Source organism: Amborella trichopoda, chromosome 13, assembly GCF_054954075.1.
Source record: "Amborella trichopoda isolate Santa Cruz 75 chromosome 13, AtrichopodaSantaCruz75HAP2 v2.0, whole genome shotgun sequence".
In the NCBI taxonomy this organism is placed as follows: Eukaryota; Viridiplantae; Streptophyta; class Magnoliopsida; order Amborellales; family Amborellaceae; genus Amborella; species Amborella trichopoda.
In genome coordinates, this window is record NC_142348.1 from 10,921,335 (window position 1) to 10,948,459 (window position 27,125).

A 27,125-nucleotide genomic window follows, 5' to 3' on the forward strand; every position below is an offset into this window, starting at 1 on the left:
ATGGATGTCCCGTAGTATTTGAATTTGAATTTTTTATTTACTAACCCAAATTACTTGAAATTTTAGATATGTGTTCTTCTCATCAAGATGCATCTAATAAAAATATAAAAACAATTATCCATAAAAATAAAATGACCAAAATACCCTCCAAATCTTTTCGAGGGTAGTTTGGTCAATTTATTTCATGTAAAGTATTTGTTTGATATGTTTGAATATTCACCTATTTTTTATGAATACACGTTTAAAATTTAAAATGATTTGGATTTGTAAAAAAAAAAAAAAAATCCAAACACTACTAGACATATGTGATCGTCAGATGGGCCCAGAATCAATCTGGGACGTTGGGCTCATATGTTTATAAGAGAGATAAATGATCCTGTAAGACCCTCCCCCACCCATGTATGTAGAACCCTAATGGATCACCATCAAGTTTTAAATTTGACATAGATCTATAGAAAAGTCAAGTCCCACACCCATGTGATAACTTTTCTAAAGATCCGTGCTAACTTTAATGGTGATCATTTGGGGTCCTACACACATGGGTGGGGGAGGATCCTATAGGATCATTATTCTGGGCCGATCTAACGATCATAGATGTCCGATAGTATTTGAATTTTAATTGATTTTTTACAAATCCAAATCACTTGAAAATTTAGAAGTGTGTTGATAAAAAATAAGGAAATATTCAAAAACTATTAAAAAAATATTTTACATAAAAATATTTGACCAAAATACCCCTATAAATTTTTGGGGGTATTTTGATAATTTTAATTTTGTGGATTATTTTTTTATTATTTTTATTAGGTGCAGCTTGATGAGGAGAACATTTACCTAAAATTTCAAGTGATTTGGATTTCTAGAAAAAAAAAAAAACTAAAATTCAAACACTCTCAACTGTCAGATCGGCCCAGATTCAATCTTTGGGCTTATATATATAAAATATTTGGATACTCTTATTCTATACTATAATTACTTTTTGTTTAGGGGTATTTTAAATAATTAGTCAAGGGTAAATTAGAAATTCCTAATAAAAACAAAAACATTAATTAACAATAGTGGACAATGACATCACCGATATGGTGTGTGACATCACCCATAAGATGCATTAATTATTTTTAACTACTAATAAAATACTACTATTTTATTATAAAATATCAATTCTACCTTTCTAAATGACAAAAAAAGACTCTACTTGAAAATTTTCGTATTACAATTCAATGGTATTTTAGTGACAAAAAATGTTGAGCACTTTAAAGGTCTACACCACCAATTGGTGTAGGCTAACAAATCGCATATATATATATATATATATATATATATATATATATATATATATATATGTGTGTGTGTGTGTGTGTGTGTGTGTATGTGTGTGCATGTGTGTGTGTGTGTGTGGAAAAAACATGTTAACCCATGGGCTGATGTAATAGTATAAACCCAATGACCTAGATTTCGTATTACGCATTTATAGTCCATTCAATATCAGCATGAATTCAACACTCATACATATGAGTATTTTATTAATGTTCTCAATTAGATACTCGATACCCTTATCCCATCATGTAGTAATTTTTTTGTTTAGGGGTATTTTAGGTAATTATTCAATGACAAGGTAGAAATTTATGATAAAAAGAAGAATATTTAATATTTATAATAGAGAATGACATCATCCATATGGGATGTGACACCACTCATATGAATCATTGAATGTCAATAGTTTCTTATATAAATATTTATTCTACCATTCCTAATTACCAAAAATACCCTAACTAAAAAAATATTGTATTACAAAACAAGGTTATATAAGCGTCCGAAATTTGTTGAGTATAATTATAAAATGCTCTTTAGTGTGAGCACCGTAACATAACCCTAGAGTATGTTAGGATAGTTCTACACATAAAACATTTTTTTAATGTACTTAAAAATTTTAAACACTTGATACCCTAACCCTTCAATGTAATAACTTTTGTATGGATTATTTTAAATAATTATCCAATGGTAAAGTAGAAATTCTTAATAAAAAAAAATATTTATTAACTATACTAGATAATGACATCATCTATATAAAGTGTGACATCACCCATATGGAATATTAATCACAAATAAATTGCCACTAGTTTCTTATAAAACTATCTATTATACTCATCTTAATGACTAAAAATGTCATTGCTTGGAAAATTTTCTATTACAAAGTGAGGATAAAACTGTCAAAAAATATTGAGTACATTAAAGAAGTACTCTATGTGTACGACTACCCTAACACACATACACACACACAGACACACATATACATAACCTATAGTGAATCCAGACCGATCTGATGGTAATGATTGTATTGTATTTTAATATTTTTCTACAAATCTACATCACTTGATATTCGAAGCATCCGCTCTTATCATCAAGTCACACCTAATAAAAATATTTAAAAAATTATTCAAAATACCCTTATAACTTTCAAGGATATTTTGGTTAATTTATTTTTAAATATTTTTAATTAGGTTTGCCCATTTTTTCAATAGTTGATGCTCAAAATTCTAAGTGAATGGATTTTCTAAAAAAAGAGAAAAGGAAAATCAATTTCAAATATTAAATGCAATCATGACTATTGGATCGGCTCATTCAATCTGGTCCATTGGGTGTATATTGTAGTGGTCAACTAGAGGTTGAACCTCAGATTCTCCCTATATATATATATATATATATATATATATATATATATATATATATATATATATATATATATATGGACACCCCATTTTAAAATTAGTAAATTTCATGGTTTTTCTGAACCTATAGGACCACACTATTTCAGTAGACCTCTAAACCATAGACCACACTACAATCCATGATCCCATCCTATGATCCACACCTAGCAAATCCTGATGTTTTAGTAGTTATCTATTCTACATAACTATTAGGTCTCTAAGAAAAATAAAACTGATGTGCTTTTTTTTGGGGAAGGAGGTGGCACGTGGGAGACTAATGACACCTCTTAAAAATGTGGGAGGTGTAGGTTAGAAAGTGGGAGGTGGGAGGTTAGAAGTTAGAGAGAGAGAGCCTAGAGAAAGAAAAACCTAACCTAAGAAAACCTAGTTCTAAGCTATCTTTAGATCATAAAAATCATTCAACCAGGCTAAGGCTTGGTCAACACTTGGAGAAAGAGAGACAAAGAGGGTACCGGTTCTGATACGGGCGATCCCTCAAAGGCTTGAGAGTCATGGGCTATCTGGTCCGGTTTGGTATCGTTTGTTACTCTTTTATTATTTATTTTCTGCTTTTATTTCATTTTAATTAGATTAGATTAGTTTGTATTACTTTTTATTTCGTGTTTCATACTTGGATCAATGCTGGCGCTGCAACTGATCTGAGATCAGATCCGCTCGTTTCTTGATCTGACCTCAGATCAGAATTCGATTTTCCCCATATTCTCTATCATCTTCTTTTAAAATCAGTTTGTGGTGTTCAGATCTGAGGGATATTCTTTTGAAGATCTCTCTGATTTTGCATCGTAAACAGTTTGACGCCCACCGTGGGGCATTTCGAGCTAGATCCGTGCACGACAAAAACGAAAAAGAGAGAGAAAAAAAAAAGAATGTTTTCCATAGGAAAACCTTACTTCAATTCCTCTCTATAATTTAGTATTTCTTTTATTTATTTATCTTCTCATAAGAAATAAAAGTTAGAAAAATGGTATTATTCTCGTTGGCATCATTTGAATATCTCTTTGTTACCCAGTTGCCTTCTAGATAGGGCACGTTTATTCTTTTGCTGTATCTTCTGTATCTAAGGGAATTGGATAAAGGTTTGGGTCTATATGTTTATCTTATGCTTCCAAGGGGATAAAGGTTTGGGTCTCACGTGCTTTTTAAAGTAACAAGAAGAAATAACAGTAAGAGAGGCTTTTGAACTTTAATAAGAGAAAGGGGTCGCAAGGACCATGGTCGTGAGGAGTCTGCCTTACTGATACGCGTTCGATTCGTTCGTCTACCTCAGCAACAAAAACTATTGCCTGAGTATAAAGCTAGACCTTGTGTGAAAACTGCTTTTATTTATCTTTTATTATTATTGTTTTAACTACCTTCGTAGTTTTCTAGAATTTTTTTTTGGTCTCTATAAAAAAAAAAAAATGTTCTAAGGCCTCTTCGACTTCAAAAAAAAAAAAAAAAAAACGTTTTTGAGGCCATTTCACTTAAAAAAAAAAAAAAAAATTTATTTTGCTCTTTTATTATTATTATTATTATTTCAAAAAAATTAAAAAATTTAGGGCCTTTTGGTTCAAAAAGAAAAAAAAAGGATCGTTGTTGTGAAATTTTTGTTTTTGTAAGACAATTCTATCTCCAAAAAAAAAATAGAAAATAAAAACTTTTGCTAAAAGAAAAACTTTCTTTGTTTCCAAAAAAAAAAAAAAAAAAAGGCCTTTTTGTTTAAAAATAATAATTGTTTTATTCTATTTTAAGGCCATTCTATCTCCCAAAAAAAAAAAAAATAGTGTGTTTTTAAGGTCATCTTTCTTATATAAAAAAAAAAAAGCCAAAAAGACGAAAAAAAAATTACACATTTAGCCATTTAAAAAAAAATCATCATTTTTTTGGCGTCTTTGTGTAAAAAAAAAAAAAAGACTTGCACCATCTCTTGTTCATTTTCAAGTCTACCATCCTTTAAAAAAAAAAAAAACTTTGTGAGAAAAAAAAAATCTCTTTGTTAAAAATTGCTTCTTCTTTGCCACTTCGTTTTCAAAAAATAAAAAATAAAAAAATAGTACATTAAGTTGTCAAATGCCTTATATGTTGCTGTATCCTTATAAGTGAATAGATTAGCTGTGAAATTCTTTATCTCTTATTTTTATAGTTAGATTAGATTTTTAATTCTTTACTTTTTTCAAATGAGAAACGTTTAAAATGAGAAATCTTATAGTAGGAGGCCAGGACCTATGTGGGGACCTATATAAGCCTAGCTACATTTCAATAGTTAGAAACCCACTCTCAAGCCAAGCGTACCTATAATCTAGGTCAAAAGATTTCGTGTGCTGTGCTTGCTTATTTCTATTGGTTAATCTTAGATCTCAGTCCGGACCCGCTTTTGGTCCGAGCTGAACCCTCTGGGTCCAAGTTCCGGCTTATACTAAGCCTAGCCCAGGTTCGAACCAGGTTCACCCCCAGGTCCGAATCTAGGCCCCCTTTTGATCCGAGCCAAGGGCTCGCGCCTAACCCAACCTTGATTCGATTCAGGTCCACACCCAGTCTGATCTTCAAAACCCTCTTGGTCCAAGCCCAGACTTGTACCCAGCTCAGCTCAACTCCAAACCAGGTTCACACCCAAGTCCGAACCTAGACCTCCTCTTGGTCCAAGCCAAGACTAGTACCCATCTAGTCTAGATCTCAATATAGGTTCTAACATAAGTTTTAGCATAGAGTTGCTTCTAGAGCTAGACTAGACTTACCCTAGTTCAGGGTCTAAACCAAAACCCACCGAGTCTAGCAGATTTCATCCAATGTAGGTTCTAGCCTAGGTCTTCATTAGGGTTTTGCCCTTAGAGTCAGACTAGGTCTCCCTTGAGGCATCGAGTCTAGATCTCACCGAGTCTAGGAATCATGACCCAAGATCATAGCAGAGTAAGGTCCAACCCCATGGCCTCAGCTCAGTCTAGATCCAGAGAACCTAGTTAGTCTGAGAGACACCATCACCGTGCTCCCTCACAAATCATCCATAGCACTCGTGTTAGTGAGCCAACTCTCGACCCACATGGAACCAAACCTAGCCGTCCAAGCCACCTTCAAGGCCACCAACTAGAAGTCCTACGCCAATAAGCTAACAGGTTGATAAAATTCGTAGCACCTTGAATAGTCAAGGGGTCAGGCCGGGGGCAATCCTCCAAGACCTAGGGGTTAACCTCAAATCCAGTCGGCACAACAAGAATATGGCCCTGACCCAAATCTCTGAGTCAGCCAATCTCAGACGTGTGAACCCGAATGGTCAATTAGAAGCCCAATATTCCAGTCTTGGCAATCAGCCAGTTAGTGGGCAAGTAGGTTCACATACAACTAGGAAAAATCTACCCAAGCAACCCATCACCAGGACAGATTAGGGTTTTGACCTAACTCGATATAAAGACAATCATAAGGTGCATAATTACTTTCAAGACCTCCTCAATAGAGGATGCACCATCTAGCACACTCAATCCAGGAAAGTTAGGTCAGAAGGTCAAGCCATAGGCCAAGCCCAACATTTTGGCTCAAACCAGAATAATCCTAGGGCTATTAGCTTCCAAATCTAACCCTCTACGGGCCAGGGGTCTAGTTATAATCATCACTCGAGCCCAAGACTACCTAAAAGGCAAACTCCATCTGACAGTAGTTATGGCATTCCTTCACTCTTTCAGTCCAGTGTTGGGGCAAGAGAATACCCTAACCCTAGGGATAGATCACCCAATCAAGGTTATGGTCAGATAGACCTAGCCACCCAAGGTCAGAGGTCTAGTCGTCATAGCAACTTGAGGCGTCCATCCCAGTTAAGTGGTGATCCTATCCTGCAGGCCTCCTCGCATGGCCAAGTTGTACATCCTCCAAGTGATGGGTATTCTCTAGTTCAATTCAACTTGGGTGAGTCTACAAGTTGAAAACCGACACATCAAGTTCAACACATTCATCGAGCTCAGTCCTTAGGGCAACCCGTTGCATGCGCCCCACAGCCAATTTATACGAGCCACATACCACAAAGTCAGGTTCAACAGACCATACAACCGAGCCAGCTCACAGCTATAACGACGGCTCAAGTCGCTCGTATGAAACACCTCCAAGACTCTTTAGACAAAATGAGAATATGAGATTTCTCAACTCCTAAAGTTTATGTACAAGAAATTCTAGGAAACTTATAAGATCTACCAGTGGTTCAGAAACAGATTTTCAAGGAAAGATGATCCTGAGGCACACATCAACGCTTACTTATTGATGGTCCACACACTACGAGACCGACCCAACCAACTTAAGGTCATGTTCTTGCATAGCTTATTAGAAGAACCCTTGATGTGACATCGAAGATTCATGAAGAATAACCCTCAAGCAACTCCTGACGAAATGTTCAGGCAATTTTCCTACTGCTATAGCGGAGGAAAGCCAAGACCCGTCACCCTTGGTGAGTTAACTTCTATCAAACAGAAGTCAGGCGAGTCTCCTTATCTATTTATAACCAGATTCAGAGAGGCCGTCATGTAAGTTATTGAAACTCCACTCCCGAAAGCCGCGAAAGTAAGCATGACATTAGAGAACATGACTCCAGAATATATCATGTTCTTCAATATGGGGGCAGTCCCTTACTCATTTGATGTTATGCTTGAAAGAATATTGTGATATGAGCAAGCCAAGGAAGATAAAGCCCCAGCCGAGAAACCCTCTCAAAAAAGGAGAAGTGAACATGATCAAGAAAAGTAACCCTTTTGCAAACCATTCACCAGAAAAGACTAAAATTTATTCTACCACATGGAGAATGTAAACTTCCACACTAAGGGAATTCAGTTCCATTGATGAGCCTATGACCTATGTCATTAAGAAGTTTCTTAAGGCAAGGCTCATAGAATTATCGACAGAACCCAAGATTCCTCCTTTCCATGGAGTCAATATATCTCGATAGTGCGATTGGCATCAAAACTATGCCCATAGCACTGAGGAATGTCGAGCTTTCAGACAAAAAGTTCAAGATCTCATCGATAACGGCATGATAAGTGTCCAAAATGAAGAAAAGAATCAAGAACTCTAGATGTCTTGACAAAGAATATTGATGTCAACCTGATTAACTCAAGAGAATCACAAGTTGTGCCCAAACCCGAAGAACATCCACAAAGGCCTTGGAGTACAAGAAGAACTCAACTAGAAAGTCTAGTAGAAAAAGACAAAATGAGTATAACCTCACCCAGGAGTTAATGACTAAGGATACTCAAGATCAAAGTAATGAGGATGACCTTAGCTCCAAGCCCATAACCGAAGAAAGGGGTATCACATATGCAATTCCACTCCAAGATATACTCCCAAAAGTGACACAATAAATCCCCATCATCAAGAGTCACACTAGGGCATATGAACTCTTCAACCCGTACTTCGAAGTCAATACAATAAATGGTTCATACGTGTGCGGTAACGAATCAAACTCGAAAGAGCAATATGAACTTGAGCATAAGCTCAACCAAGGTTTTGAAGCTATAGATTCCCAATCCCATGACGGTAAGAAAAACCTTAATTCTTGAACAACAACTCGTGAGGGGGCAAATGAGCAAGTTCTAACAGGAAGCCCTTCACCTCAAACCTTGACGACCCATCTAAGTGGGATCAATATGATGAGGACGACATGTTAAAAATTGATGTGATCCAGATCAACAAAAAGGGATCATCTTCTCAAACAAGAGGTCAACACCCCAAAGTCTCACATTACGCTCCCAAACAAGGGGCCAACACCTCAAATATCAAAAGAAATTGAACCTTTGAAAATTCTAAAGGGCCCACCTGAGCACCTTCACTAGGCTTCTTGGCCACTTATATGGGATGAGGAGCTAAGCTTAGAAGATTTAACCGAGTCACCTCTCGAGGTGAACCCAGTTATAGATTATGGAGAAGCAAAGAGCCCAAATTTGACTATTCCCAAATATTTGGCATTTTCACTAGAGTTGACCTCGAACTTTTGGAAATTCTAAGGGGCCCACCTGGGCTACCTTCATAAGATTTCTTGAATGATCCACCAATCTTGGATCAAGAAGTTGATATTGAAAATCCGACCATGTTACCTCCTCAAGAGACAGGCTCTCTCAAAGTCATAAACAGCATGAGCACAACTCCGATAACCAGAACACCACCATGTCAAGAGAATTCATCCTATGAAGAACAAGTTTTCAATAGAACAGAAAGCCCTGCAAGGGTAACCCCATCAAAATATTCAATAGGGACAAATTCCTCTCATGAAGAGGATACAATAGGGGCAACTAACAATATTGAACCCTTGTTTGTTGACTCTCAATACGTCATAAGGTCATTTAATACAATAGGGGCAACTAATGAGATTGAACCCTTCTCTCCCAACATGCCATAAGGCCATCTAATACCAACTCAACCACTCTTCTTGTGCGAGAGTCTCATATAAGCTCGAGCACTGAGAAAGAGCCTACCACAGAGTCAACCTCCAAAAAGCAATTCGAAATTTGCAATGAAAATGATAACCGAAAAGGAGTTGGGTGATCACTCACCCCCTGCGAATAATCAAATGAGGCATTCATGTCTCACACTTCAAAAGGAATTAACTCCTAATGTATAACATAAAGTACTCTATTAACGAGAAAACCCTGATGAGCCTATCCGTCCATACAAAAGACAGAGAGATTAAGAAACTTAGAGTGATTTTAGTCTCAAAATCAAGGTTCAAGTAAAGCAATTTAAAGGAAAAGTTCAACTGAGATTCAACAATCATTGTCAAAGAGATTTTGGATGCCAACCTAAGTCAAGGGAAATCAGAGGAAGACCGATATTATAACCTCCCTGCTACTTGGAGGAGGGAAAGATGACCAAATTTTTACATGATCTTAAGGCGAATTGCTAGAAAAAAGAAAATGAGCACCTTTGACTCTTCTTCCTCCTCCCCCTCTTCCTTTGTCATTGTTTTGTTTTTCAAAAAAAAAAAAAAAAAAAATTCGATGGGCTGAAAATTCGAAAGGATCCCCAAGCAATGGAAAAAAGGCTACCAGGCTGCAAACCCGAAAGGGTCCCTGGAACGATAAAAAAAATAAAAAAATAAAAAAACCCGCAGGGCTGAAAATTCGAAATGAACCATAAGCGTTGGAAAAAAGTTTACTATGCTGAACACTTGAAAGGGACCCGGGGCGATGAAAAAGAAGAAGTTATCTCCTTCCATCTATTCTCCAAAGTCCTTTATCTCTAAACATCTTCTCTTCCTTCTTCCTGAGTTAAAATGATGTCAAGAGAAAAATCAATGAGCATTAGCTCGATGGAATTAGCCTGATGGAATATTGTTAAGGTCCTCTGTCATCTGGAGCTTCAAAAGGTGAATGGTGGAGGAACGAAATCGGAAATCCAAAGATATTCTGAACACCCATCGGCAGTATCCTATATTTTCAAAACTATGTTCTGCTCGAAACCTCCAAAGAACTCTCCTTTAAATTGAAATGCAAGAGCTGAGGTTGGAAGATAAGGAAATACTTTATGATTCCTCGTCCCGAAGATTCAAGCAAGGACCCGATATGCTCACATAGGGTCCATCAAAAGGGTCACAAGTGGTTAAACTGTAAGACCTACATTAAAAGAAAACCACCTCCCAATAGGGGCATCAAAAAAATAATAGCAATAATAATGAAAATAATAAAAACTCCACGATCGTATGAGTATAACTACCGACTACACCGTCCATCGTTGCATGACGTTAAACTGCTTAGAGGGCTCTATGGTTGCAGGAGTTAAAACTGCTAACCAAAATTTGTTTTTCAAAACATCTTTCTCTTTTCAAAATTTTCATTATATATCTTTTGTATTTTCAAAAACTTTAATTTCTTTGTTAAAATCACAACTTGTCCTTGCTTTGGGTTTTATTTCGAATCTCTCTCTCGTTTCAAAATCTCTAAAACAACTTCTAAAACGAAGGAACTTGATACCCATAAATGATGATTTACCGCTTTGTCGCCTCATATCTTCATCTCTCTCTCTCTTCAAAATTGGTCAAACAAGCCTTTTTCCCAGACAAGCCTTTCCTAAATAGGAAAAAACTATAGAAAGCCTTAAGAAACCCTAAGGAAATCAAATAAAATGTCAGGTTTAAGAATTTGAAATTGTGAAAACCCATGAAGTTAAGTGGTATGGCCAAAAAATCCAACTCGATTCAAGCTTGTGGAACTCACCGACATCTTACGCCAAAAACCCTAAGATGAAAATGCCCTAAGTGGGTGAGCTCGATAGCACAATGACTTGGAGGAATTAGTTGGTGTGCCCTCTGACCATTAAATATCAGGACGAAAGTTAAAATGTCTACATTATCTTTGCCGCGCATCTGCCCCTTGAAGGACAGAGAGCGTTAAAAAGTGTCTACTTCTTTGTCATTCACCTATCCCTCGAAGGATAGGAAGTGCTAAAGAGGGGCAACTATAGACGCCCCATTTTAAATTGGCAAATTTCATGATTTTCCTGAATCCATAGAACTACACTATTTCAATAGACCCCTAAACCATAAACCACCACAATCGATGGTCCTATCTTATGATCCACACTTAGCAAATCCTCAACTTTTAGTAGTTATTCATTCTACACCTAGCAAATCTTTAGCTTTTAGTAGTTATCCATTCCACACTTAGCAAATCCCCATGTATTAGTAGTTATCTATTCTACATCCCTATTAGGTCTCTAAGGAAAATAAAACTGACGTCCTTTTTTTTGGGAAGGAAGTGGCACGTGGGAGACTAAGGACACCTCTTAAAAAGGTGGGACATGTAGGTTAGAAAGTGGGAGGTGAGACGTGGGGGTATAGAAGTTGGAGAGAGAGAGCCCAGAGAAAGAAAAACCTAATATAATAAACCTTAGTTCCAAGCTATCTTTAGATTAGAAAAACCATTCAACCAAGCTAAGGCCTAATCAGCACTTGGAGAAAGAGAGACAAAGAGGCACCAGCTTTGATACGGGCAAGCCCTCGAAGGCTCGGGAAGTCTCGGGCCATCTGGTCCGGTTTGGTATCGTTTTTTACTCTTTTATTATTTATTTTTTGCTTTTATTTCATTTTAATAAGATTAAATTAGTTTTTATAGCTTTTTATTTTGTGTTTCATATTCGGATCAATGCTAGCGCTGCCACTTATCTGAGAACAGATCTGCTCGTTTCTAGGCGGATCTGGTCTCAAATCAGAATTTGATTTTCCCCACATTCTCTATCATCTTTTTTTAAAAATCAGTTTGTGGTGTTCTGATCTGAGGGATCTTCCTCCATAGATCTCTCTGATTTTGCATCATAAACAATATATATATATATATATATATATATATATATATATATATATATATATATATATATATATATATATGCCTATTGGTAAAGTTCTACATTACTTCACCTACGGCTTTATTACCGTTCAAAGTTTATCACACGGCCACAAATGTCTGATATTGTTTAAATTTTAATATTTTTTTATAAATCATAATGATCTAAAATTTTGTAGGTGTATGAACCTTAGTGAGATGCACATGAATAAAATATAAAACAAATAATTTGAATGATAAAAATTATGTAAAATACCCCTATAAAGTTTTAGGGGTAATTTTATCATTTTATTTTATGACTATTATTTTTTAAATATTTTATTTTGGTGAGACTTTGTCATATATATACACGTCCCAAATTTTAGATAAATATGATTAATCCAATAATTAGAAAAATTAAAATACTACCGGACAACTGTGACCGTGTGATAAACTTTAAATAAGGATGAGGTATAGGTGAAGTACTGTAGACCTTCACCTAATCACATTTATCTAAAATTTTGGGCATGTATATATATGATCAAGTCGCATCAAAATAAAATATTAAAAAAATAATAGTCATAAAATAAAATGATAAAATTACCCCTGAAACTTTATAGGAGTATTTTGTGTAATTTTTATCATTCAAATTATTTGTTTTATACTTTTATTTATTTGCATCTCACTAAGGCACACACACCTATAAAATTCAAATCATTATAACTTGTAAAAAAAAATATTAAAATCCAAGCACTATCAAATATCTATGACCATGTGATAAACTTTTAATGGTGATAAAATTGTAGGTGAAGTACTGTAGAACTTCACCTATAGACGTTTTGTAGTGTTGATATATATATATATATAGAGAGAGAGAGAGAGAGGGAGAGAGACAGAGAGAGAGAGACAGTGAGAGAGAGAGAGCATCGAAACTGTTCCTTTCTTCGCAATGATCGTTACTCGTGAGGTGCTACTTAAAATTTGCCTTGCAATTCAAGGGTAAAATGTTTCAATATCCCATGCAGGACTTGGATAACATTGGCCCAACCATCCATTTCTATGACTTGGTCGGGTATGGGTGGACCCGGACCTGACCCGTCGGGTCCAAAAGTTGGACCCATACCCGTACCCGTCAGGTCTTAGGTTTGGTCGGGTCCATTGCCACCCTCACTATGAGCTTCATTTTTTGTAGCCTACAATGGTGAGCAACATAGAACTACTTTTTTAGGGGTGGGTGATTAGAGAGAGAGATAGACATTTGAGATCCAAAGAGAGCTAGTCTCCAAGAAACTGAGAGGGAGAATAGCAGAGAAGGACGACGATGGGGTTTGGCCGTTTGGAAAACTAGGGAAAGACAAAAAGTATTGAAACGATTTAGGGTTGGGGCTTTGGCCTTTGGGTAAACTAAAAATTCGAGTCCGGATACCCGTCGGGTCGGGTATGGCAAGACCTGTACCCGGACCCGGACCCAGGACTATCCGGGTATCCTTTATTGGACCTGGACCCTACCCGTGGGCCCAAAACTTGGACCCATACCCAGACCCGAATCAGGTATACCCGACAGGTATGGGTCAGGTCCGAATCCATTGCCACCCCCAAATGCATGCTCCACCCAACACCTCTTCGTCTGTACTCGACATGCCACGGATCATGTTACCATGGTAACATAATGGTCATAGAGGTCATCACCTTCAAATCAATTGATTTGATGGAAATGTTATGAAAGTAGGCCCATCAAGCATTCCACTAGTTCATTCGTATGTACCCACTCTTTCTCCATCACAATGCTTGCACAATGACAACAATTACAACCAGTGTTTAAAGCCTGTATTATTAGGGTGGATCGTTCACCTCCTAGATCTGTGTGAGATCACTTGATAGGTCAAAATCGGTGTTTAAAAAACAAAACAAAATAAAAGAATAATTAAAATATGGGTTTGTGGGATGGGGTTTTGGGGGCAACCAAGAAAAACATTAGATAAGCCTGTCAAAAAGGGAGAAAATATAAACCAGAGGGTTGTAGGGGAGAACTAGGCCATGACCCATATCATCGCGAAATTTGTTAGGCCCCAACAAATTCCCCATCAAAATCAGGAACCTGATAATATAATTATCGGAGTTTTCATTTGGAATAAATATGTACCACATGTATACATTAGGAATAGTATTTCATTGGAGTTTAGCAATATCAAGAGTAAAAACGAAGTAGTAGTTAAGATTGATGGTCAAGAAATGCATAAAAGATATTATATGAAATCTTGGATCGATAATTTAGAAAAATTGAGAGATTGAGGAAGATATCGCACATAGAATTAGAGCTGGGTAGGCGAAGTGGAGATGTACATCCGGAGTTTTATGTATTTGCCGCATACCAATAAAATTGAAGGGAAAGTTCTATAAAACAATTGTAAAACCAGCTATGCTTTATTAGACAGTATGTTGGGTGGTAAATAGACAACATGCCCATAAAATAAGTGTAGCTGAGATAAGATATTCAGATGAATGAGTAGCAAGACAAGAAAGGATAGAACTCGAAATGAATACATTAAGAAAATTTAGGTGCAGCTTCAATAGGCAATAAGATGAATGAAGTTAGACTTAAGGTGGGTTTGCGACGTACAGCATGGGTCTAATACAACATCGGTTAAAAGGTGCGATTTAGTTCAAGTAGAAGACTCTTAAAGGGCAAGGGGAAGCCCAAGAGGACATAGATGAAAGTAGTGAGAAAATATAAGGTGATTTATGTTCTTATTGAGAGTAAAATCTAACCTTTAGTGGAGTAGAATGGTGGAACATGATTGGTGTAACCGACCCAAATAGTTGGGATAGGGCTTGGAGGATAGGCGTGTGCCACTTAAAACCGCCAATTGTCGAACCCTGGCTAGCCATATATATATATATATATAGGGAAAAGAAGGGATTAGCCCACTAGCTCATATGAACATATGAGCCCAACGACCCAGATTGAATCTGGACCGATCAAACGATCATGGATGTCTGGTAGTATTTGAATTTTTTTTTTCTACTAATCTAAATCACTTGAAATTTTAGGTGTGTGTTCTTCTCATCAAAGCGCACCTAATAAAAATATAAAAAAATTTATTCATAAAAAACAAAATTACCAAAATACCCCCCAAAGATTTTTTAGGGTACTCTGGTCAATTTATTTCATGTAAAATATTTTTTTTATATTTTTTGAAAATTCGTCTATTTTTTATAAACACACACTTAAAATTTCAAGTAATTTGGATTTGTAGAAAAAAAAAAACTCAAATACTATCGAACATCCTTGATTGTCAGATCGGCCCAGATTCAATATGGGCCGTTGGGCTCATATGTTCATATGAGCTAGTAAGCTAATATATATATATATATATATATATATATATATATATATATATATATATATATATATATATATATATATATATATATATATATATATATATATATATATATATATATATATATATGCCACCCTTTTCAAGAAAGGCACATTTAACAATTGAAGAAAATATTAATGTCCACATACAGAATTTTGAAGATTATTAATTCTACCACCCCCGCCCTTCTTCTCTTAGAAGAAAAACCGTTTAATCCACTTGTTGTTATGGTGTGGCATCCAGAGTTGGACCATCCACCATCCATTCCTCAATGGTATATCAACAAGGGACGATGGGGATGAAACTTGTAGTTCCACTTACCATAGATCCAATTATGGAAAGCGGCAGACAGCTCATCCAAATTATGGATCATCTCCGAAGTATGTTGTTGAGGATGAACAGTGTATGACCAATGGTCTACACCTCACATAACATGTATGGCTTTAGAGATCTTCCAATTCAACACCATAGACAATGCATAATATACTTCCCCTTTTAGAAAACCACCTATTCAATTGGTCCCTTTTCTTCTCAATGTGTGTGTTGTGCACATGTGTGAACAAATCTTCACATTGAACACCATAAACAATGCATGAATGATATGCTTCCTCTTTTAGGAAGGAAAACCATAAAATAAAGCAAAACAATTTACCTTTGGTATAAGAAGGTCATAGTTAATCTTTCTATCGAATATGAAATTGGGTTGTCTAAGGTGTGCCATTGACTTGGCTCAAAGTCCAAAAAAAAAAATTCACATTTTGAGCCATACCCCAAGCTATCAGATTTCACATCTGACAGCTATAGGTGATTGTAACATTGTACCAAAAGTAAATAGTGGTATAGCATACAATCCCAGAAAGAAACCACCTATTCAATGGGCCCTTTATCTGAAAACACAACTAGTTTCAAGTAAGTGAATTTGCTACATAGTGGGTGTGTGAAATTAGAGAGAGGTGCCTGAACTCATTTGCCATAACGTTTTGGAAAAATGCACACAAACCCACACAAAAGAACAAGGATATGAAACAGAGGAGAGGACAATACCAATCATTCCATGATTTCTCCAGGTGAGAGTCTTGTTAGTTTGTTTAACTCCTGATTTAGCCAAGATAATATTACCCTTGCTCCCCTCTCCCAACAAGTGTCCAGCATCATATCATGAGCAACTCCTTCCACAACCACTGGCAAAATGCCATAAAACTTGGCCGTCTCATTTAGCCCTTGATTATCCTGCATAATAGTTTCCCATCTCATGCTATTATCCCATTCTGCTTAAATTTGGCAAGAAAACTTTGCATAAAAGAACTGCAGAAAAGATTATCTATAGATAATAAGGAAACGATAAGGACTGCTGAAAAACATCATTTAGTCATTTTTGTCTTGAAATAATCTAATTCTATACACATAAATAATTTGCAGATGCCTGAATTTCAATTTTCTTTTCTATGCATTAATATGGTTTTTGTCATGTCTGGAGAGTATTAAGTTGGAACAACACAGTTTCAAAGAGAACAAAACAACAAGGAAATGTATACAATGAGACAATTTACTTTTGATATAAGCAAGTCATCACTTACCATTAGATTGAAATCCGGTGGTTGAGAATGTGACATTGTTTAGGCACAGAGTCGAAAACAAAATTTCTCGAATGTTGTGCACACTTTCATCCATTGAATTTCACATCCAATGGCTAAACGTGCTTGTGACCTCTTTTTACCAAAAATAATAGTAGTACACAATCCCAAGCACTAATGATGTCAATACTATAATAACTATACCATTTTTCATAGACTCGAATTGGACTCACTTTAGTCCACTCAACCATCCATGTTGGGAATAACACAATCTTGAAATTAATCTATATCTATGAAATAGTCCTTTGCATCAATGAAATACTTAAAGGTAGCTCCAATGGATGATAAAATGAGGAAAGTAAACTTTTGTGGTCTAGTCATGTGCAGTGTCAACCTAAATCGACATCGGTTAGGCTAATGATTTGGTTCAAGTGGAAGGCTCTAAAGGGGTAGGCACCAAAGGACATGGATGGAAGTAGCGAGGAAAGAAGTGATGGTTTATGTATGGTCCTTGATAGAGTGGAATGGCGAAACAAGATTTATTATCCAACCCCAAATAATTGAGACCAGGCCGAGATGATAATGATGATGTAATTTACCAACCAGTTATCAAAAATATTAAAATATATTAAGAAGTAGAAAAAGTGTATGGATAATTCAACTATCAACTGCCGATCCCAAATCCTAATCCGTCCCTAGTTGAAAACCATCTCCTCACATTCTCCCTCTCCCACTTCAACAATTCTTCTTAGGCATGTCTAGCATCTAATTTTTAACTACTTAGTCATGTAAAGAACATTGAGTTAAGTAGATTTGTTGACCAAAACGTATAGAGTATCTGTAAACGAGAAGCTTTACGCTAACAAGCCATCTTTCTTTTAGTCATGAAGTCTGAACACTCGCCCATTTCCATTCCACCTACTGGATCTGAGTTTCCATAAGGAATTAGAAAAGGGGCTACTTTCCTAATTTATATTACAAAAAAGTAATGTTGCTTTTCTAATGATGTTGATGCAGCCCAGAATACTACTCTCGAAAATATAGGAGGTAACGGGTTTCTTAGTCCCCAGAGAAAGAAGAGAGGAGAATGGGGTTGACAGAGGTAATGATAACGATATTCTTTTTAGAGTTTTACTTGAAATTAGGGTGTGAAGTGAGGTTCACACTAAAGAGTTCAAGGTATTTTCCCCTAAACTCTAAACTAGTGAGTTTAACATAGGAAATGCTCACCGAAAGGGCTGCTGAAATCATTCTCTACGAGAGAAGTCAAGCTGAGTTTGCTTTTACCAGGTCTAAGAATCAATCCACAGGTTTTAGCCCATTGAGATTGTTTATGGACAAAACCCAAGGAATGCTCTTGATTGAGCACCAGTTCCACATATGGGCCGAGTTAGCAGCAAGGCGGTTCGGTAGCAGCTAAAAGAGTCAAATGCCAAATATAAGGCCGTCGTTGACAAACATCGCCTGCATATGATTTTTGATGTTGGAGATTCTGTGTGGGCAGTCTTTACTAGTAGATTTCCAGCAGGGGAATATCAGAAGTCGAGCCACTGCAAGCTTGGACCGTGTTAAGTGGTGCTAAAAATTAATGACAATGCCTACAAATTGAAGCTTCCCACCCATGTTCACACTTCCGATGTTTTTAATGTCAAGCTTCTCATTCTATATCATGGTGATACCTCAGACGACGAGCTACTGAATTCAAGGGCAAATTCTTGTGAGGAAGGGGGACTGATGCAGCCCATAATACTACTCTCGAGTATCAACAAGCTTAATGTTTACAAGAGGAACTGCAGAAGGCAAAAATAGTCATTAAATCTGTCTTTTTATGTGTTTTATTTATTTCTTGAGTCATTTTATTCACTTAAGGGCATAAGTAGTAATTTCTAAGGTCTTTTGTCTTTTTTTTCACTTAAAATTTTATAATAAATGGCTAGTTGGATGGCCAGGATTAAGTCTTAAATAGGGTTTTCTTATATAAGAAATGTACTCAAGCATTATGAAGCCATCTTGTTATGGACTTTATTCAAAATTCTAGAGCAGCAAGTGCTCCTTCTTTTATCTCTAGTTTTTTAATCTCTGTAATTTTGGATCTTCTCTATCTTCTTTTTTGCTAAATCCTGGCTTCAAGCTATTTTGTTTGTGCCAGATGGTCAAGGGATAAACGATGGGGAAAATATCATTTACATGTTCAGAGTATTTGCAAATTGAAAAAGCCTTAGACAGTTCTGCCTTTGTTGTTTATCAGTTTATGTATACCTCCATCACTATTGATGACACTCAAATAATAGGTCTATATGTACATATGATTGTGTGTCCATAAAGGTGCCCATAGATACATATGTAGAGGTATACAAATATACGTGAGTGCATGCATTGCTTTATGTCTTTATATATCATGCGTAATCTAAAAGTACAAATTAATAAGCTGAATTTTTCCATTGCAATACATACCAAAATAAGAACTTTAATGCAATACAACATAAAGAGCTGCCTAACATGGGGAACATAAAGAGGAACATCAACATTAGAATCTTAATGGCATACTTACCACTATAAAGTCATTGGCTGCACCCATTACTAGGATGCTTAGACAATTATTTGGAACTGGAGGCACTGGCAATGATGCATTAAGCTTCCTCAGATCAAACAATGGCATCCTTGAACTTTCTTTCATTAATTCTTGGTAGCTGTCAAAAAGCAAGGACGAAAACAGGAAATATTTTTCACTTTTCTAGCATTTACTTGTACAAAGTAATATTGTGGCAATTGAACTATAAAAGAACTCTTAATGGTCAAACTAAACACATCTAAGAGTAACATAACTTACTTTCTAGAGGACAGAAACAAACTTCATTAAATTATTGTTTCCTTGACGAGCAAAACTGCATTAGATTATCAGCAAATGATCTAAGAGGATTTTTTTACGGACGGTATTTCAGTAGATTTATAATCAGAGTTTGCACCTCAATTCTCCAATGGAACTGCAAGGCCAACCCAAAAACTCATTTAGCAGAATGAAGGCACTGATACAACCCATTTTTATGGAATGTATATATGTTGATTAAATATTTCAAGAGAGTTATTTACAAGAAAGTTTTTCTTCCCCAATTTCATCCCAATAGTAGTAAAACTTAACCTTCTACATTAGATTTTGAATTTCGAATACACAATCCATAGTGATGTGCCAATTGAGTTATGGGTCTACAATAATTCTTTCTTGAAAGGTAACTCACCTAAAAAACTAAAAGCATTAACCTTTGTTCATATTCACCAATTAAAGCTCTCATAGTCCCAAACCAAGAGCCAAGCCAAATTGCTTGGGAGAGTCCTTAGACAAACTAGACACTCTCCCAATCCAAGGAAGAGGAAGGAAGCCACCTTAAGGTATTGTAATTGGCTTGTTGTGGGGCGTTACACTATTCTACACAGCAATAAACTGTTGTATAAAGGAGATTGAAGAAATGGAGAGACCAAACCATCCCAAGTTACCCACATATACAATTGGATAGTGGACAATTCCAGAAAAGACTTGTCATGTTCTAGTGAAGAACTTTCAGAGGACATGGCAGCATCTTGCTAACACCATTCTATATAATTTCATCTTCCACCAAAATTTTCCAGCACATAACTGATCATACGAAGCCTGCCAGTTTGATGGGAACAAATTTCAGTGACACCCATTTAGCCCATGACAATGTTCTTCTCAGTGATTCAGTTTCAGGTGGATTTGAATGTGAGCCAAGAGCCAGTTGACAAACTAGACAATGTTACTTTCTTCTCAGTGATTCAGTTTCCGACCCAGTTGACAATGTTACTTTCACTAATAACCTAGGGAAGCCAACCCCTTCCTCAACAGGGTTGCCAAATATGGGTATCAATTGGGAAAGGGTAGTTAAGTACGAACCATAGTTACCCGAATCTCTCACTAGAGGTCGCAATTCCGATTTGGAACCCCGATTCAACGATTCTAACTAAGAATCTTCACGGAACCCATTTCCGTGAAGTCTAGAATATTAATTCCTTATTTTAGGGATATCAATTCTAATACTTATAGAATCTTGTTTCCAATATTTACTGATTCCCAATTCCACAATTGGTGCATCTCGATTCTACACTTGTTGAAACTGGTTTCCACCTTTACTGGAATTCTACCACTTCTCCCCTTTTTTCGTTTCTTTTTATATTCTGAGGAGTGATGTTTAGAAGTTTTCAAGGTATAAAACTACTCAAGCTGAAACTCAATCTCAAATACAAGGTGTAGTCACCCTTTTTGGCATTTGACCAATAGAAACCAAAGTAGTGGTCCATGTTCTCTACTTAATTCTTTAAGTATGTATTGTATTAATTCAATGGAGAGATTGCAACTCCAAGATGTTAGAAATAATGTAAACATGCATGAGTGGCATGTCAGTCAATGAATGACATTACGACATGTATTGTTTCCCTATCAATTCCCTCTCGATTCCAAAGATGTCGGAATCCCAATTCCATATATGACAGAATCTTGATTCCAGATTTGTTGATTCCAACTGGGTTGGAAACCCGATTCCAAAGAGCTAAGAATCTTGATTCCATCTAGGTGGGATCTCAATTCTATTTTGGTTGAATCTAGATTCCTAAAAATAGGAATCTCGTCCCCCATGATTCCTCTTGTACAGAATCTTCCAGCCGCCGGTGATTCCGAGCTTTCGATTCCTAAATCGATTCGGTTTCCGATTCGCTTCGGGTAAGTATGGTACAAACACTGCCTTTTTGGGCTTTTGTTGTTATTTCATCATTTATACTCCCTTTTACTACCTTAAACTTTAACGCAAGTCTCATTAATGAAATAAAACATAAACCTAAAAATATAATAAGCCTAAAGTTGATTCATTATATGTTCATAAATAATGTTTGTTTTCGATTTCAAGTGTGTTAGTCCTACCAATGAAGAGTACAGCATATATCAGCTTCCTGATCTTAGTGTATTAATTGGAGGTTGGGGCTTAGAACACTGTGTTTTTGAAGCATCCAAAGACCTCAACTAACAAGGGTACCAACAAAAGCTAAATGGTCGAAGAGAAGTTCAGTAAGAACAGTAAATATGAGCAAATGGACAAATTGATATATCAAAATCTCACAAAATGAAAAAAAGAAACTACAATTTGATTGTGAAACCATGGGCTCAATGCTGTATCTACGAAGACAACAGCACAATGGAAAATAGGAGCCAAATTAGACTCTAAGGTAACATTTACAGAGATGAAGACATAAGAAAGTCTATCATAATAATATAAGCATGCCAACTCTCAATTCTGAAGCACAAGACCACATCTGCAGTAGGAAGATCCTAACCTGCTGAGCCCAATGTTATGTAACATGCTATTCAATAATCCAACATACCACCAAAAAGAAAGAACAGAGAACTGTAAGAATCTTATAACACTTGTGCATAGCAATTTAGGTTATAGTTTTTATCAATTGGCAATTTTACTTGTATTAGTAGTGAGAATATTTAATTAAGCGTTTTGAACTGAATCCTTAGTACATGAAATTGATGGATACAAAATGATGCTTCAAATGGACTTTTCCAAAATTCACGAAAATAGATATCGATTTCAATTAAGTAACAAGCAAGATGAGCTTGTGAACAAACCGTTGTACTAGCCGGTCTCCCATATCCTCACAGAAAAATGTTTCTTTACAAAGGGGCAAAGAAGTTGCAAAAGCTTTCGCTGCCAAGCTGAGTGTAACCTGAAATAGTAGAATAAATGTACTCTTATATGCCTGGCAGGAATTCCATCAAAAAGATGATGTCCTTTGCACAAGTGCCAAGGAGAAACTCAAAGATGAAAGCCATGTCAAGTCTTCCATTGAAAAAGAAAATTCTTCCATTGTGATAATCAGTTGGCCAGTCAAGAATAACTTGGGAAATATGTCATAAAATAAAACATACCTTAAAAGCAGCAGCGGGTCTGGAGAAGACATACCGCCATACTAATCCACTAAAACACATTGAACATAATACACATTATGAAAACAAGTTTTGATATTTGAGACAATAAGAAAAAAGTGACAATTGAGATCATCCACCTGTTACCAGAAGGAGGCACAGAACAGATAAGAATGGCTCCTGCAAGTTCTGGGTACGAATCCTCCCTCTCTGAATATAAGAAATGAGATCAATTAACTTTTATAAAGTTGAAGTGCAGAGTAATTATGACAGTGTAATTATGAGAATGGGGCTGGAGTCGTGGTGGTCGTACCACCCAAGCCCCAGTTAAGGTTCACGGCCTCCATTCTCACTTGTTCACGGCCTCCATTCTCACTAACACTTCCAAAAAAATTGACTCTTTCTAGAAAAAGGGTAGGGGCCTGTAATCCCCTCCCCCGACCCACCAGAATTTGATGATTTCAAAGGTCGAATCATATTTGAAATGTAGGATTGAACTATGAGTCCTCCAAACGAATGTCCAATCAGCACCGATTGTGATCCAATCTCCTCCCTGATAAAGTGAGCTACATCACTTGCATGTGTCTACTGCAGAACTTGAAGCAGTCAAATAAAACCATAGATCCAAAAGGACTAAACTATCTAAGGTAAAATAAGGAAAAACAAAGCTTCCAGTTAGATATACTTTTTTATTTTTATTGACAAGTATCCAATTAGAAGTTTACATCTAAATGGAAATACACGGATTGCACTTCATGCCAATACCTGAAGAGAAGCAGCCACTGGCCCTGTAGGCACATCACTTTCGCCCTACTTGGCATACAACAAAGCATAAGGTCAAAACTGGGTTTGCATGAAGAAAGAAGAAAATTAATAAAGAGCTATACATAGCTAGTATTTTAGCAAGTTGACCAAAGATAGCTCTGACATAACCAGTGTGTATAGCTGGACAGGTACAGATAAATGTAGTTACATGTAGGAAACATGAAGACCTAATGAAGTGCGTTCTTAAGAGTAACTTTGCCCCAGTACCCTCACGTATTCCTGATCCATTCACAAAAAGCAGGACTGTAAATCTGGTAATACAGATTTACCTACATGGTGGAGTATGTCAGTGATTATTCTTTTGTGCATTGTCCATTCTTGCACAAGCTCCAACAAATATTTCTCTTGGTACTTTGCAGTAGATATATTTCATAGGCATTGATAGCAACTAAGCTGCTATTTTAGGACAAAAGAGTACTCCAAGGACACTTTCCACCAAGCACAAAATTTCATTGTAACTCTGGTTAATACACATTCCCCAAATCCTTCTGGCTAATGCACCCAGTAAGGGATTAATTTATGACTATGAGAACACAGATTACACAAATGAATCAATTGGCAAGTATTTTAATTAAACAAAGATCAATTATAAGCTGATTTTAAACAAGTGGCCTATGCTATGCATTGTGTTCTGCATGCCAGAAACTATCATTTGGACCAAAGCAATTGCATTAAGATTCTATATGTATTTATTTTATGGAAAATTGTTTCATGCGGGCTCGATCGCATTTCTACAATATGCAGTCCAGAGGTATAAAGCATCCATCTTAAAGATGCATGCAAATAGGTGGTCCATCTAAAAACAAGTGTAACTAACGATCCAAATGTTTTCTTAATATAATTATTATTTCTAGTCTTCAAATTTTTTTTTTTTGTATTCATGATCTCCATGTTGAAGATTATATATTCTCCAAATATTAGGATCAAATTATATTTAAAAATATATATTTATTGCCAAGCCCACATTTCTACAATATGCGGGCTGGCCGCATAGAAACCGTGTCCTTTATTTATCTAGTTGAAAATTGGTTATAGTGGTCTCTAATTTTTTTTCTTTTTTTCCAATCATTTAAATAGAATCACATAATCCACCAAAAAGAACCCAAATAATTACTCTATATTTAATGCATATATATCATTCCCCTCTATATATATATATATATATATGGTGAAAGTTTATATCGAGCCGAGGCTCTAAACAATCAAATTTGAGCCTACCTCAAAAATTTTACTAGAAGAGGTTGTTTTCATGCCCAAAAATCTTCAAATTGATCATCTCGACATCTAAATGCATAGACATGAAAAAAAAATAGATTTCAAGTTTTGGAAATAGGATATTTTATAATGCATTTTTGGACCGTCAATTTTCAAGATTTTCATAGATCTATTGATCTACACTAAGCTTTAAACTTTATAAATGAAGATGAAATTATATTTTAAGGCTATCACAAAGATTCTCAGTAGTGAAACCATATTTCTCGACACTATTTGAAGGTAGGCTCTAATTTGATGGTTTAGAGCCTAGGCTCTATACAAACTGCACCTTATATATATATATATATATATATATATACACACACACACACACACACACACACACACACACTATGCAAATGAGTCGGCATAAGAAACAATCTAGATACTTTACAGTGAATGGCTCATTCTATTTCTCATGGATCTGTTAATTGATCAGAGTTTGTAATAGATCAGAATCACTGAGACATATGTTGAACTCCAGCCAATTGGGTTCGCTAGATCAAAATGCCTATAACATATGTTGCAGGCCACATCTTGAATCATCCAGCCAGGAATATCATATACCCAAACTTCAAAAGTAGCACATTGTTGCGACTGTATTGAGAAACTTGAGCATGCTTATCAAATTGAAAAAGAATATCATGAGTTACCATAACCAAAATGTTGTTTGATGAATCACATGGTATACAGGGTACACGATGTGCCTACAAGAAGAAGTTCACATGAAAAAATGAAGGATCTATCTAAGCTTAGATGACTAAATTCTTCACGCCTCATGAAGTCAAGCATAGTAGAATCTGGAAAGAAGGGGAAGAAATGCATACATTTTGTTACATGGTTTCCAAAGTTTTGAATGTTAAATGGGTCAGAAAAAGAATGCTACATGGAGAGTCAATACAAAATGTTATAAATTCTTTATCCCGTTGCACAAAAATATAAAACTGTGAGGGAAACCATGGTTTCTGAACCCTGGTATCCCTTATGGTAGATTGAAAACAATATCCATTCAATTTTAGCGCAGAAGATAATGTTTTAAGTATGAACTTGACATTTCTAAATAAAACCAACTTTATATTTTCTGAATCAGGGGCAGCCACATGTCTGTCAAAATTTATTTGCTCTTAAATTAATACTTGCTCTTAAATTAATACTAACTGTTGACGTAACTTTAACTTGTTTGCCTTCATGGACAGACAAAACGTAGATGACAGTATTATTCCTAAACTAATCCTCCCATCTTGAAGGTTGAAGCGCCCCATAACAATGCATTGAAACGACTAGCAGTCATACAGCGATGTGCAGTCATTAATTGAAGATAAATACTCTCAAACTGCCCTCAATCCATCAAAAACAAGACGAATAAATCATTTCAAAATGTTCTATAAACAATTTTGAAGCACCCACTGATCCTAAAATGGAAACATAATTACCCAACTTATAAAAGATTAATCAAAGTTACCCAAAGAATAGAAATAATAAAGAAATGAAAATAAACATAACAAAATCCATATACAAGCCAATCAGCTCAGTTCAAAACAATAAAAAATAAAAAATAGCAACTACAATGTATCCAAAAACACAAATAAGGAAAGATTTAGTAGTTAAGAGAATTTAGAAAACAACCACCCCCAACCCCAAAAAAAAAAAAAAACGAAGAATTGGGTCTTCTAAATAAGTAAAAGGAGTACCTGACCCAAGAGACTAATGGCATAACAATCATATCCATTGTTGGCAAAAAATGGCAGCCAATGTACAGCCCAACACCAAGCGGCATGAAAGCTTCCGTGTACAAATACCAGGGGGCATTTTGGGGATAAATTTCCAGTTGGGTCTTCTACTTTTCCTCTCTGAGCTATGACCTCCATGTTCAGACCAGAGGGAAGCTTGTGAAAATGACGATTTTGCCCATCGCTCAGATGATATGGAACTCGAAGTTTGGAAGAGATGTTAAGGACCGGAGTGGATAATCCGGATTTGTTGAGGGGTATTTTGTGGTTTGTGAAATGTGGGCATCTGATGATGGAGAGGGGAGGAGGAATAGCCCGGACTGAGACTGCCATGGGGTGAGCAATGAGTTGTGGACTCTGGAGTATATATGCACCGTGGAATAAGGTGTCATATAGTATAATCCAGTGTTACCAAACCTTCTCATCACCATTGCT

At 36.1% G+C, this 27,125-nt stretch overlaps 1 protein-coding gene and 1 long non-coding RNA gene across 3 annotated transcripts; one reads left to right on the top strand and one right to left on the bottom strand.

Moving 5' to 3' along the window:
• Positions 1 to 2,961: 2,961 nt before the first annotated feature.
• LOC148779030 (uncharacterized) lies at positions 2,962 to 18,909 on the top strand. 2 transcript variants are annotated; one of them, XR_016046889.1, is made up of 3 exons: positions 2,962 to 3,239; positions 17,964 to 18,048; positions 18,166 to 18,909. It is a non-coding gene; the product is annotated as an uncharacterized LOC148779030 (long non-coding RNA). The 2 variants fall into 2 exon arrangements; XR_016046890.1 differs by having other exon boundaries at positions 2,962 to 3,229.
• LOC18432142 (alpha/beta-Hydrolases superfamily protein) lies at positions 16,007 to 26,885 on the bottom strand. The gene is given in 9 exon segments (XM_088854912.1): positions 16,007 to 16,602; positions 19,498 to 19,636; positions 22,585 to 22,682; positions 22,885 to 22,933; positions 23,022 to 23,091; positions 23,328 to 23,466; positions 23,647 to 23,691; positions 26,652 to 26,704; positions 26,707 to 26,885. Coding segments are annotated over 9 exon segments (807 nt in total). The 5' UTR covers positions 26,738 to 26,885; the 3' UTR covers positions 16,007 to 16,419.
• Positions 26,886 to 27,125: the final 240 nt, after the last annotated feature.